The sequence below is a fragment of the Sarcophilus harrisii genome, chromosome 2, assembly GCF_902635505.1.
Source record: "Sarcophilus harrisii chromosome 2, mSarHar1.11, whole genome shotgun sequence".
NCBI lineage: Eukaryota > Metazoa > Chordata > Mammalia > Dasyuromorphia > Dasyuridae > Sarcophilus > Sarcophilus harrisii.
In genome coordinates, this window is record NC_045427.1 from 214,438,101 (window position 1) to 214,453,308 (window position 15,208).

The following is a 15,208-nucleotide window of genomic DNA, read 5'->3' on the forward strand; positions in this document are numbered from 1 at the left end:
CTGTGTATTCCCAGCAATTAATACAGTTCCTAGTACTTTGTTAAGTAGGTACTTAATAAAATATTTAATGACTAATCAACTGACGCATGAAATAGTGGAAACAGCCTGTTCTAAGGATGAGTGAAGTTCCTAATGAAGATGTTATGCATAACTGATACAAAAAACCCCCCAATGAAATCAGAGATCCAAAGCTGGAAAGCACTTTAGGGGTCTCATCCATGTCAATCTCTTTTTTACAGATGAGGAAATAAAATGAAGATCAGTTAGGTTAAATAACTTGCCCTAAGTCATGTAAGTGTTTGAAGGATTGATTTTTTTTAACCTAAATGTAGAATTTGATATTTACCTGGTTAAGCTAATTAAAGTAGGATGAAGTTTTTGCTGCTATTGTTATAAAAGAAGTAATCTGTGTCAATTGAGGAGTAACAGCTCACATTTTTATCATTTTTTTATAGTGAATTAATAATCACAGAGCTTTGCATATAAGTGCTTAATAAATGCTTGTTGATTATGAGACTGATTCAAGTGCTTTCTTCACTTCTCTATGATAACCCATATACAATGAGAATATACACTGTTATGCCCAAGATGAGAAAATTGATGTTCAAATAATCTAAGGATGAGTCTGAAGTCACAGCTAATAAGTAGTGGGACTACAACACGAGGTCTAATATGCTGCTTTTAAGACCAGTACTCTCCCCACAATCATATAATCATTCAATCAGAGATTTAGAGCTGGAAAGAACTTTCAAAGGTCAAGTATTATCTACACCATGCTGTTGTCTGCTGCCTACAGTGCCTTTTTATGTTACAATAAAGTAAAATGATAAAATTTATTATTTTCTATTTATGTCAACTCTTCTAATGAGGAATTATACACACATATATGTTTATATATGTATGTGTAACACATATGAATATTATATATATATATATTTAAGGAGAATATTAAGTGAAAAATCTATATGGTACTTTAAGATTTGTAAATGTTTTACACATATCTCATTCACCTTGAAAGATAAATCCTATTATTAATCTTATTTTATAGATGAAGAAACAGACAGATTACATGCCTTGTCCAGGACTACACAGCTAATAAATGTTTGAATTTGAATATTTCTGACAACAGACCTAGAGTTCTATCCACTGAGCCACTTAGCTGCTTTCAGGCTGGTGTCAGACTAGGATACAGTGAAGTACAGGATAGTGAATACTTTAAGAAAGAAAACATGTTTAAGAGAAATCTTAAAAGTAGATAGATTTAAAGATTCCTGCAGATTCTGAAAAGCAGGACTTTCAGCTAGTTTTCTTACAGTTCTGGTTGTTGATGCCAGATTGATAAATAGACAACAATTTAGGAACCATAGAGTCCAAAACTCCACTGATTCTTTTGTTAAGGACAAAAACTCCCCCAAACAACACATAATGGAACTTGATCTCTCTTTCTCAGCTAATCACCTAAGTGGGCTTTCCTTGGGATTATAATTCTCTTCTAAACAGATGCTTAAAAATGAGCCAACACCTTAGCTTTGAGACAGGTACAAAATGGGTCACTAGGAGAAATATCAGGTTGCCAATGGCTTTGTAAATATTTCATTTGGCAAGTATCTCACCAGCATCTCAGGGAAAACCCACAATGGATTAGTCCGGGAATAAAGAAAACATCAGATACTATAATATTGGTGTGACATCAAGCTCTAGACCAAACTAAATGTTCACAAGGACATATATCTACAAATGTACATGTATACATGATATGTATTGTAGATATGGGCAATAAGCTGGGCCAAAAACTGCAGAGAAAGAAGGCTGAATCAATTGCAATTGGGAAACTGCAAGCATTTTCAGTAATCCTTGAGAGAGCAAAGACTGTTTTTTTCTTTTTGTATCTACAGGGCTCAACACAGTGCTTTGTATACAGTAACCACTTAGTGAATACTTTTCCATTCATTCATTCAATCCCAAGTTGTTTGACACAAAAGCCCATCTTTTCAACATCACTTTTCAACATACACAACATCCTGAGGTTGTTATAGAGCTCCAAATTATTGATCTTCATGTGGTCAGAGAATCTAAATTGTGAGTTACCAAAAGTGTCATGGAGAGAAATATCATGAGTTTAAGTAGATTAAAGCATGTTACTAATGATGGCTTATATGCGAGATGTGAAAAGGAGATGGACTAGTTTTGTGGGTCAAATGAGAATATATACATGACCATATATGTAAATATGTACATATACACACATATTTAAATATATTGCTTTACACATCTTAAAAGTGCTCTATGAACATCATCATCATCACCATTATTCAGCAAGAGATCAAGATGATAGGGATACAGTCTGAGTATTGCCACTGATATCACCTAATATTAAAAGACCTAAAAGACAGGCTCTCAATATTTTGTTTGATCATCTGCAAGAACATGAATAAAGAAGGAGTTTCAATCTGGGGCAGGACAGAGAGCCCCCACCCCAATGAAATCAAAGGCCATTGAAGTGCCAAGATTACAGCACATAGCATTCTTAAGTACTTGTTGCTTAATATCTTGACTTGCAAATTAAGTACATCCATTTTCTTGAGTGGTTCTATTAGTATTATCATTTTAAGGATTAGAATTAATATCGAAGATCAGGCTATAATCTATTTGTATCTATCTCTCTATCTTTGTTTCTATCTGTACCTATCTATCTACCTGTCACTGTATCCATCTGTCTGTGTCTCTTGTCTGTCTCTCATCTTTTGATCTGAGAGGAAGGTGAGAAGGTATATGGAACAGGTGAGAGATATCTGCCCCAGGATTCATTTTTCCTGATGACCATGATGTTTTAGCTCCCTATACCAGTAAATCACATGTGCACTCCAATTTTTTAAAAAGTACATGCACGCCCCCACATATTACAAGTGAGAATGCATCTTTATTCCAGAATTAAGACTGCAACACAATTACAGAACCACAATCCATATAAATTAAAAATAGAACTTAACAGCATTATTGTTTTATATAAAGAATAGTTATGTGATAGTAATAATGATGAATGACAATGATCCAAAATTCTAATTTCTAGTCTCCAAATGAGATGCAAATTCATTTTCTAAAAAGGAGAATTAATGTAGCCTTCCAAGAATACAAAAAATGTACTGGTCTATACCTTAAAAAACAAAGCACCCGTCCCCCTCACCAACCCAACCCTTTTGGCTAGCATTGTCTTCCAGATCTCCGTCACACATGAAAATTAGTTTGGGGACATAGCCAACCACCACTTTTATCTAGTTGCAAGTAGTTTACATTGCTCCCTTTCCACAATTTCTTCCAAGATTAAAAGACTACTAACTCCAAGGTCATGCTGAAAAGTAAATTCCTCAAAATTGACATTACTATTTCCCTCCCTCCCCCCCCAAGGCACAGTCAATGAAGTGCTCAAATGCCAAGTGTCTTCCCAGATTTACTAAAACCATTGGGGAGTGCCTTGGTCCCAACAAGCTGTTTACTTCACAGGCAGAATGAACCAAGAGAGTGACCCACAAGCCATGCCGACATTACCTTTGTTCCATGATAAAAATCATCCACACAGGTGGCGTTCATGAAGGTCTGGTGGAAATGAGTGCTGGTATCTATGCCCCCAGGGATCACCAACTTTCCAGTTGCATCAATCACTTTGGCTCCTCCTGGGATCATGAGTTCTCTTCCCACTTGCTGAATGATGCCATTTTCGATATAAACGTCAGCCTCAATAGTGCAGTCGTCATTTACCACCTTGCCTCCCTTGATGAGAATTCTCACACTGGCTGAATTGGCAAGCATTTTCCTAAGGAGAGAACACAACACATGTTAAAGCTCAGATCATTTTGGTCCCCATCATGGCCAAAATATTGTTCCAGTCCTGGAGTCCTGGGCGGAGAAGTCCACTGATCTTTTCCTTTTTAAAGACTTTATTGATGTCTTTTGTTTTTTCTTGATCGTTTCTCATTGTCACTGATCACTATCACATTGGTCATTGATCATGATCACTATCACATAACTATCCTTTATATAAAACAATAATGCTGTTAAATTCTATTTTTAGTTTATATGGATTGTGATGCTGACAACATTTAACACCTACTGAATGTAAATCATTTTATAATTCAAGATGGAGAGGAAGTTAGGAAGTACTGTACCTCAGAGCCAGGAGGACCCTGAGCTCAGAGATGGCCTTTGACATACACAGATTGTATGATTCTGAAGGTCTTTGTTTAACTCTCTAAAAAAACAGCTGCAGATGTGGAGCTAACCTGCACTGACATGAGGATTTACTCATCAAGTGCTCCTTAGATCAGTGAAACTATATGACTTAGAGGACCTGAGTTCAAATTGCTTCAGACACTTACTAGCTGTTGGACTCTAGGCAAGTCACTTAACTCTGTTACCATAATTTCCTCATCTGTAAAATGAACTGGAGAAGGAAAGGGCAAAACCACTCCGATACCTTTGTCAAGAAAACCCCAAACGTGGTCATGAAGAGGTGGACACAAACAATTATAATGATGCCTTTTCAGCTATTCTCCTCCTCTTTTCATATATAGTGAATCTTAGAAGATGAGCTAGATAGAATACCTTTCCAACAAAAAAGAGCCTTTACTGGCTTTTCTACGACCAAGATGGAATTTTTAAATTCCACAATATATGGTTGCATTTTATTATTCTTTCTATTATATTTTTGTAGTCATTGTTTATGTTGTTTCCTTGGTTCTATACCAGTTACTATGTATTCCTATGTATCTTTGAATTTCTTATATTCCTTTTTTTTTTTTGGCTGAGGCAATTGGGGTTAAGTGACTTGCCCAGGGTCACACAGCTAAGAAGTGTTAAGTGTCTGAGGGCAGATTTGAACTCAGATCCTCCTGACTTCAGGGCTGGTACTCTTTCCACTTTAGCACTTAACTGTTCCCTTGTTATTCTTTTTAATAAGTATGCTACTTTTCTATTGCATTTGCATACCACAATTTGCACAGCCTTTCTTCCTATTCTGTTTCTAGTTCTTTACTATTGCAGAAAGTATTGCTACGAATACTGACATACATGCATGGGATTTTTCTTTTTGTTTCTCATACCCTTGACTTGGAAATGTGATACCTAGGTCAAAAACAGGAATTATTTCTTTCTTTCTTTCTTTTTCAAAATGTTTTCCAAGATGATTAGAACAATTCATAATTTTACTAACACTGTACCTATCTTCCTGTAGTCTCTCCCAAAATGGATTATTTTTATCATTTGAAATATTTCCAACTTGAAGGATGAAATTAAAAGTTATCGTTGCTTTAATCTGCATTCTCTTAGACTTAAAGCAAGATTGGTGTGTTGTCTAACAATAAATGAGATATTTGTCCTATATGTTTATCACAATGAATCTGTATTATATAACTATACTATTAAAATGCTTTACATGAGAGGTTCCTCCAGATGGCATTTTAGTTGTTTCACTGTGTGGCAGCTTAAACATTCAGGACAAGTGTGGGAACCTTTGGGGTCTGTGGGCCAGACTGAACCTTTAACTTGACTTTGGCCCAGTGTGTGTTGTAGAGTTAAATCTTATTCACCAAAATGATTTCCCTCTTAGTGTGGACTGCTATGATATATATTCAGAACAGAGTCTCTAGTGGAATAACTATGCAAATACATCCATGTGAAGCATTCCCAGTTGTAAATTTACTCCTTCAATGTGAATCACAGTCCTTCTGTTAACTTAGTAGATAACTTATAGGATGCTGATTTAATTTAGGCTCTGATTTGTCTGTGATCACATATCTAGTAAATATCAGAGGCAGGATTTGAACCCAAGAATTTATAAATCCAATGTGAATTATTCTGAGAGTCAGTGTGACACAGTAGATAGAGTGGTACACTTGTAGTGAAGGAAACTTGAACTCAAATCCCATCATCGACATTTGCTAACTGATCCTAGGCAAGCCATCCCTTTCTGAGATTCAGGCAAACCTCTGACTTATCAACTAAGATAAAAACAGATCAATCAGAATTAAAACAGATTATTGTATTGTTGCAGTTTGCTCTGAAGCCTATCACCTAAAATACCATCAAAAAACAGTTTGTTTTCTACTAAGTATTCACTTTAGAATCTACTACATCCAATCCCTTTCTCTCCCTTGCTTCTCAAGCTATGTTGCTCTTTCCCTTCTCTCTTTTCCCCCTTTTTACCCCACCCTCCTTTCTCTCTCTTCCTCCTTACCTACTTGCTCTTCCCTCTTCATCCTTCTCCTTCCTCCTTTTCTATAGTCCATTCTCAGGTACCCTCTTAATTGACTATAATATGAAAAGGACTTAAGTTTTTAAGATGTTTATTGTAACTATGGAATTAAATTTTATTTTCTGTTCTTAATTTTAAAAGCAGTTAAGCCGAACCTTTTCTCTCTAAAAGGATAGATTAGATTGCTATTTTTGCTGTATGTAGGTCAATGGCTCTTCAGGGGATAAAAAGACTCATCCTTATACATAAGTAGCAAACCACTGCAGTTTCATGGACTCCACACTGGTTTTTCTCTACTCAAGAAATAAATTTGAAATGTTGTTTCCATAGAATCCAAGGTTATGGAATCTTAAGTGGTCATTTAGTCAACAATATCCCTGACAAATGGTCATTCATCTAGCCTCTGATTTAACACTCTCGGGTTAAGAGGCATCTCCTAAAGTTGCCTTCACTCCATTGTTGAATAGTTTTAGTTGTTAGAAATTTCGTATTTTAATTTAAAATATTTTTGTCTTTGACCTATGATTTCATCGAGGCAGGGAAATTAATGCAGTTGGATACAGTGTGACCTGGAGGCACTGAGAATTTAAGCAATTTGCTTAATATTACAGAGTATATATTTAAGACAAGATCTGAACCCAGATTTCCCTGATTCCAAAGTAAGCTCTCTTATCTACTGTTACTCTGTGTCTCTTCCTTATACTGGTCTGAAACCTGCCTCCCTCTACTATCTGCCCATCAGGTCACAGTGTCTGACACATATTAGGGATTTGTTGATTTTACTCTAATATTCTCTTCTGAAACAAGGCAAAGTAAGTCTTATTCTCCCGTACTCCCTTCAAGAATTTGAAGATAACTACCTCATCTTCCCTTAACCATCTCTTCTTCTGTCCCTAATTATCCTCATCATAAATACATTTCCAGGCTCTTTACCAGCAATGAAGCCTATTAGATGCCTGGAACTGTACTAAATGGGGAACCACCAATAAATGTATGAAACACAGTGCCTGTCCCTCAAGGAACTTACAATCTAATCCTTGTTCAACCTCTGCTACCTAAAATCTAGTTTTTCAATATTTCCGTTATAGTGTGATGTCCGTAATGGGATGTAATACTCCAGATGTGGTTTGACCATAGAGGAATTCAACAAGATTACTCTACTTCCCTATTCTCATGCAAAATGAGCTCTTTTGAAGAAATATTTCAAGATGTCTGTGTTATAATTTTAATGTCTAGAGTGAGACTTAATGTGTAAGCCAGAGACAGAAAGTTCATAAAAACCGTCTTCTACTATATGCAGTTCCTGGCCATTAAGATCATAGAGGGTATTGACACTAATTATTTTCATTTTAGACTTTTAAGGAATGAAGGCTGGTTCTTTCCCCAAAGATGGCAGTTATCTTTGTAAGGCTTTCTTCCTGAAGGCTTAATATCAACCAAGAAGAATGACCTAACAATATGAGCTTTCCAAAAATAAAATGGGCTGTCCCCAGAGGTGGATTTCTATGGAAATCACCAAGCAGACTCTGTACCACCACCTGTTCAGTGTGGTATCGTGGGTATGGGTATGTTTAGGTTTTTTAGTTTTCTGTGGAGCAGAACATGTTATAATGGATAGTGTGTAGACAAAGCTCTGGAATACCTGGCTTTAAATTTTATTTCTGGCACTAAACTCTTGAACCTCAGTTTCTTTATCTTCAAACTGAAGACAATAATACCTGAAATAACAACCTCACAGAATTGTTGGGAAGCTCAAAGGAGACAATAGATTAAAAAAAAGCAATTGTCATTTTTAAAAAAGTCAGATATTATTATTTCAGCAATATTTAAGTACCTGAACAGTAGGGATTGGTTTGTTTTTTTGTCTTCCTAGCCCTAAAAACTAGCATAGTATTCAGCACAAGTAGGTGCTTAATAAATGTTAAAATTGAATTCCATCTTTGATATCTGAGGTCAATCAACAAGCATTTATTAAGTGTCTATTATGTCCTAGGCACTGGGCCAATGCCAATCACTGGGGTTGGTTTTCAAGACAAATTCAAAGCAGTCCCTCTCTTTATGGAATTTAATAATAATTAAAAAATCTTTTCCCCCTGAACACTGTAGAAAAGTCTTGATTTCTAGGTCATCACTCAGGCTGGCAGCCATTGTATTTAGACACTGGATTAGATAATTCTTATGTAGTCTCAATTCTTCAAGCTTCTCAACTGGGGCTAATGATGAGGCTATGAAGAACAACTCACATAGAGTGCTTTCCAATTAGCAACATTACGAAAAGCCATCTATTCCCTAGCGGGCTGACAACTCCAATGAAACAGCTGATAGCAAACCCAGCTCTCTTTACACTTAGATAATATGATCCTATGGACTTCTGCTCCTCAGTATCATTTTTACCCCCAAGAGAAAAGGGAGCTGGCCTACAGTATATGTCAGTTTGGGTTTGGGGACTGGCAAAGAAAGGGATCCCAACCTCAAAAGACTTGGGAAGGAAGACAGTAGAGGGGAGGCAAAAGAAAGGAGATTAGCAGCCAAAGCAATGGAAATTTCCACAGAAGAATGCAAAACACCTAATGAACCAAAACACCTGATGCAAAACATCAGATGAACCAAATTATTTGTTAAATTTGTGATAAAATAAAAAGGAGTGTAATTTTACTGTACTTTTAAAAATATATAAAGGTCAGTAAATTAATTTGTGTTTCAAATTTCAGTTCACTAAGTAAGTTGTGATAGTGATCTAGGACAGTAGAGGTCAGCCCCAAACCAAAGATCTTAGGAGTTTTTAGAAGCAATCTTGACTCCTATCATGTAGCAGAAATAATGCCCCATAGTAACCTGGATGAAAGGATAGACATGGAAAAAGAAGGAAAATGGTTAATGGTGGATGGGTGCTGGATAGCTCAAAACTGGATAGCCAACATTATTAAAGATACTATTGTTTTGTTTATGAACCTAGAACCTAATTAATAGACTGGAGATCACAAAACCTGGCTTCTACCATTATATTTGATGCTGTGATCTTAATCCAAAGAAGATTTAAAAGAATAAAATGTGAATAGAAATTTAAGAAAGTAGATTACTGGAATTAAAATATACTAAGACTACCAATTGTAATCACTCTGGGGGGCAAAGAGAAGAGAGACTGCTCAGGTCAATCTAGAATACTGAGCTACATGACTGGTCCTCCACAAAGCTCTTCAGCTTTTAGCTGCCTAAATTTAGCTGCCTAAATCACCATTATTAATTTATATTATTAATGTATCCCATTGAAGCAGTGACTTGGAGGAAGGAAGAAATAACAAAAGATCCCTATGATTGCATATCTCCCAGATTTTTTCTATAAGTTGTAGAGTCAAAAAATTTGTGAGCAGGGTGGCACCTCAGTGGCCTTCTATTCCAACCATTATCAGAAAGGAATTCTCATGCTTACATACTCAGAAAGGGGCCATCCAGCCTTTGCTTGAAGATTGCCAAGTTGGCAGAACCCAACAATTTTGGAAACATCTTTGAGAAGACAAGACTTCGGATTGGGAGAGAGGGGGAGACGGGAAGAGAGGCTATGGTGTGGAACAGGAATGAGACTTCTTGTGATTGGTCCAGAGGGCAAAACTAGGAAAGCAATGAGTAGAAAGCAGTGGAGAAGCTGGTCTCAGCTTGATGATGGAAAAACTTTTTAGCAACTGGAATTCTCCAAAAATGGAATAAGCTCCCTTAGGAGGTAGTATATTCTTTTTCAGTGGAGTCTTAGAGAAAAAAAATTGGATATATAGTTTGTTCATTAGGTTACATGGGGGATGCTTGACCTAGCTGGCTTGTGAAGCTTCCCTCCAATTTTCTGATTCTAGAAATTCTATGATTTATTATATTATTCTGGAACCATACCATAACCTTTCAAATCCAAAGTCAAATTACCAAACTGGAATAAGAGAACTCTTTTATCATTATCCTGTCCTCATAATAATGAGCAACAAAATTTCAAAATATCAGGAATCCTTGGAGATAAACAAAAGCTGTAAGACCCCACATATCCTGAACCTTATTTCAGATCATTGTAGAAAAAGAATAATGTTTTCTAATGTACTATTCACCACTATTTCTTTTGAGGATATGCTTTTGCCTAGTTTAGTACTTTTGCAGAAAATTTTATAAAACATGACATTTAAAAATTACCAACAATCTTCACAAGAAAGTTCTGAAAGATGAATAAAGAGCTAAATTATATGCCTGTGATAATAATACACGGCTCTCAGCAATTCCCTTCTCTATACCAAGATGTATAGCTTTACTAGTCTCTCTTGTGGGTGATTGTTGAAAATGATCTTGTTTTAGAAGATTTGTATGAACTGATGCATGATGAAGTTAGCAGAACCAGGACAACTATATATAACATTGTAAAGCCAAACGATTTTAAGACTTAAGAACTTTGGTTAATGCAATGACCCATTATGATTCCTGGGGATGGATGATAAATGAAGTTAAGCACCTACTGAGAAATGATGAATGATGTTAAGCACCTAATGAGAAGTGATAAACTCAATATGCAGAAATAAATACAAATTTTTGTGCATTGCCAATTTTGAGAATTTGTTTTCCTTGCCTATGTTATAAAGGCTTTTCTTTTTTGCAATATGGGAAAATGGGAGGGAGAAAAGGTAAATGCTTGTTAATTGAAAATAAAAGTTTAAAAAAAGATGATCTTGCCTTCCCTTCATTTTGGAGTTCATTAACAATGAATTATCTCAGTGCTTATCCTTAGGTTTTCCTGAATTCTACCAAGGAAAAAAATGCTCCTAGTATATATGGGATGATTGTGTGTAGCAATATTTTATTCAACAGGATCTTGAGATCTCTCAGAGTTGACAAAATCTCTCAAGAGAAACACTGCCCCAAAATAAAAACCTTAAACAATAATATGTGAATCTTGTTGCTCAACTCAATTGCAAAAAATTTTCCCCAAATCACAGAGAAAAGAAGGGATCTTAGTGGCTATCCAGTCTGCTCATAACATAAGTGTTTATTAAAGTCTTGCTATATCATCAGACACTGTGCAAAACTCTGGCAATACAAAGAAAAGCAAAAAACATGATTCCTGACTGAGAATCACATTCTAAAGTGGATAACAATTTATAGAAAGTATATGTAAAATATACAGTGCAATTGGAAATGCATTAGGAAAAACTTTCTGCAGAATATGGGATTTGACCTTAGTCCTGAAGTAAATAGGAAAACCAGAGGGTGGAAGTGAAGGGAGAGAACATTGCAAGCATGGGGGACAGTCAGAGAAAAGGGGATGAGTCAGGAATTGAGAGTGTCAGGTAAGAAGAACAGGGAGAAGACATGGGTTACTGATATTTTAGCATATGTGAAGGGTAAAACCATCAACCCATAATTTTTAAAAATCCCACTTTTTCTTAGCAAAGATACTGGAGTGGCTTTCCAATTCCTTCTTCAGTTCATTTTATAGATGAGGAAACTGCAGCAAACGGGGTTAAGTCACACAGCTAGTAAGTATGTGACTTACTTGAACTCAGGAAGATGAGCCTTTCTGATGTCAGGCCCAATACTCTATCCACTGATCTACCCAATAGCCCTTAGTACTAGAGCAGAGATTCAAATTCAGGTCCTGTGACTTCCAATTGCAGTGCTCCTTCCACTAAACTATGAAGCCTGCTACCTTCTAATAAACCAATCAATTGATAATCCATAAGCATTTATTATAAAGTCCTTTCAAATGTTTTTTTTTTAATCAAAAGTCCCTTCCAGTTCAAGATCTATGAACTTATAAGCCTTTGAAAGAGAAAATACTTAGGGTCTTTTTTTTCATCCAGGGTTACCTTGGACAGAGTATTATTTAATACATCCTTAGATTTGGAGGGAGTTATCAAAATACATTTAAAAGAGGACCTAGGTAATATTTGAATATCATGGAATACTACTGTGCAATAAGAAATGATGAGTAGAAAGATCTCAGAAAAACCTGAAAAGATTTGTACAAATTGATACAAAGTGAAATGAGCAGAACCTGAAAAACACTGTATACAGTCTGGGCGACATTGTGTGATGATCAACGATGAATGAATCAAGTTTTCCTCAGCCATAAAATCATCCAAGACAAGTTAACAAAGGACTCAGGATGAAAAATGCTATCTACATCCAGATAAAGAACTGATGGACTCTGAATGCAGACAGAAGCATACTTTTTTCACTTTATTCTCTTTTTTTTCTTTTGCTCTATGTCTTTTTTTCACAAGGTGACTAATACAAAAATGTTTTATGTGATGGCACATTTACAACTTATATCAAAATGCCTACTATTTAGGAAGGGAGAAGGGGAAGAGAAAGGAGGAGGAAAATTTGGAACTCAAAAGTATTGTAAAAATGAATGCTAAAAATTGTCTTGACATATAATTGGGGAAAAAATAAAATACTATTTAAAAAAAGAGAGGACCTAGAAAAGAAAGCCAATAGACTGCTAGAAGCAGTAGAGGGGAAGAGGACAGCACCAGAGATGGTGGGATACAATGGGGGAAAAAACCCTAAAAACATTATCCCTATAGTTAAGAGGACTGAAGTTCAAATTCTACTCATAATCTTTAATATTTGTGTGATCTTGGAGAAGTTATTTCTTCAGTGTCCTTATTTGTAAAATAAGAGGATTTTCATGGTCCCTTCCAGCTCTAAGTCTCCAATCTTATTCATAGGGGAAATGCAAAAAGTATAGGAAGAGAAAGAAACTAGAGAATGAGAAGCACTAAGTGGCAAATGCCAGAATTTGTAATACAAGCAACTCTCTAACTTCACATCTTTCCTTCCTTAACTCTTGAGCTTTGTAGCGTCTCTCTATCCTCTTCCCAAATCAGAACTTTTGTGATGATTTTAGGAGAGGGTTATGAATAAGTTGGAAGGGATCCAGAAACATATGGGTCCTTCACAGCAATAAATCCCTTTCTTAGATCTCAGCCCAACCATCTGTCTCATTTTGATGATAACTTTCAATTTATTGGTTTCTGTGCCATGAATGATGAAGGCACACAAATCCTGAAATCTTCTCTCCCAGAAGTGTGGATAAGAACATATTTATTTTTCCTTTTGATGTAAGAAACAGGATCCAGGCTTTCTCTAAATTTTATAGGGGTAGGGTTTCTAGTAGTTACTTCTCTGGTTCCAACATGATTCTTTTATCCTAAAGCATACAATGGGTGAAAAGAACCATTTTAGAGACTCTTGAAAGACCAGAAAATGAAAAGAGTGCTGTACTTGGAATCTGATTACCTGGGTTTAACTTCTATTTCAGTCACTATGTAATCTTGGGCATGTTAATTAACCTCTCTAAGTCTCACATCCTCATCTGTAAAATGAGAAGACTTAAGACTCGATCATTTCTAAGGCACCTCCCAACTCTAAATCTATGATCTTGTAAGAATGGAAATCACAAACTTAGGAACAGAGCAGTGAACTGTTCAATGCTAAAAAGAAAATTAATTTGTATATCAATTATATATTACACAAAATGAGATTTTAAAAATTCATTTCCATTATCTTCCAAAAATAGCCCTTTGGTTTCAAATCATCTCAAAGATTTATTGTATATATTATTAATTTCAAGATTTGGCAATTGATTAATAAGAGTCATGAACATTTGACTCTGTGCCCAAGGCTGGTTCAGTTCTTACCAAGTACTTTGGATTTCAATAAAGACTGATTCTGACCAGAGCAGATCCAAAGGGTACTTTTGCTTCACATTATGGTATCCAAAAAGGCTGCACTGCCTTCCTCCCTATCAACATTCTAAGTCTAGAATCATGAAGGGAGACAGGGTAAGTTACAAGTTTTTCCAAGAACCTAGAGTAATCCTGCTTCTAACATGGAGAACTGAGTCATTCATTTGTTCCTGGGGGTCTTTCCCAGGCAGGCTATGCCCTTGAAGAGATTCCAAAACAGAATTACTCATTAGAATTCTGGAAAGGAAAGTTCAGAAAAAACCAAGGGACTTTATAAAATGGTACAGTTCATCTAAGCTCATTCTTAGTAGAACTGATATGGTTATCTGTATCTATACAATTCAGACAGCAACAGACTGATTTAGACTAACAGTAATTTGATACAAAGCTTTAAGTTCTTCTTGTAGTCCTGCTACATACTGGCATGAGGAATTTCAATGTTAGAGAAGTGATCTGACATCAAAGAACTTGGTAATCATTGAAATCAAGATTCCTTCCGTTCATCTGAAAATCAATCAACCTATAAGCTTTTATTGGATTCCTAGTAAGAGTCAAGCACTGTGCTGTAGGTACTGGGAATACAGAGACAAAAAGTAAAACAATCCATACTATCAAGGAACTTCCATTCTAATAGGAGAGATAACATTCACATGGATACACACACACACACACACACGTGTATGTGAGAAAAACAGGAAAGGCCTCCTGCTGAAGGTGGTGCTTGAGCTAAGTATTGAAGGAAACCCAGGATTCCAACAGATGAACATGGGGGAAGAGTATACTTCAAGTATGGAGAAGAGTCAGGACAAAGGCATGGAAATGGAAGATAGAAGGTTGAGTGTGAAAAAAAAATCAAGACCACCAGTTTGGCTGGACCAAAGTGTGTATGGAGAGGAGAAATATGTAATGTAAGGCTCGAAAGGTAGGGTGGGACAAGGTTATAAAGAACTTTAAATGCTACACAGAGAAATTTATATTCAGGATTAATTAGGATTAATAGGAAACCACAAATAAGGGGGCTGAAGTGGTCACAGATGTGCTTTAGAAAAGTTGAGTGGAAAAACTTGGGTTAGGAAGACCAATTACGTCTACCTACCTATCTCCCACAAAAGAAGTGAAGTAGGCTTGAATAAGGGTATAGTTATTTGAGTAGAGAGAAGGGGATGCCTGTGAGAGATGCCACAAGGCTGAAACTATAAGATAAATGGATGAGTTATGGAAGTGATAGTGAGGAGTCATG

The 15,208-nt window shown here is 36.0% G+C and overlaps 1 protein-coding gene across 2 annotated transcripts in view; it reads right to left on the bottom strand.

Annotated features, from left to right (window-relative positions):
• DPYSL5 (dihydropyrimidinase like 5) overlaps positions 1-15,208 on the bottom strand; it is a 103,527-nt gene that overhangs the window by 54,564 nt on the left and 33,755 nt on the right. For both annotated transcript variants that reach the window (XM_031951407.1, XM_031951406.1), the window contains exon 2: positions 3,547-3,811. In XM_031951407.1, coding sequence (XP_031807267.1) covers positions 3,547-3,807 — 261 coding nt within the window. In that variant the 5' untranslated portion in view covers positions 3,808-3,811. The remainder of the gene's footprint in view (positions 1-3,546; positions 3,812-15,208) is intronic.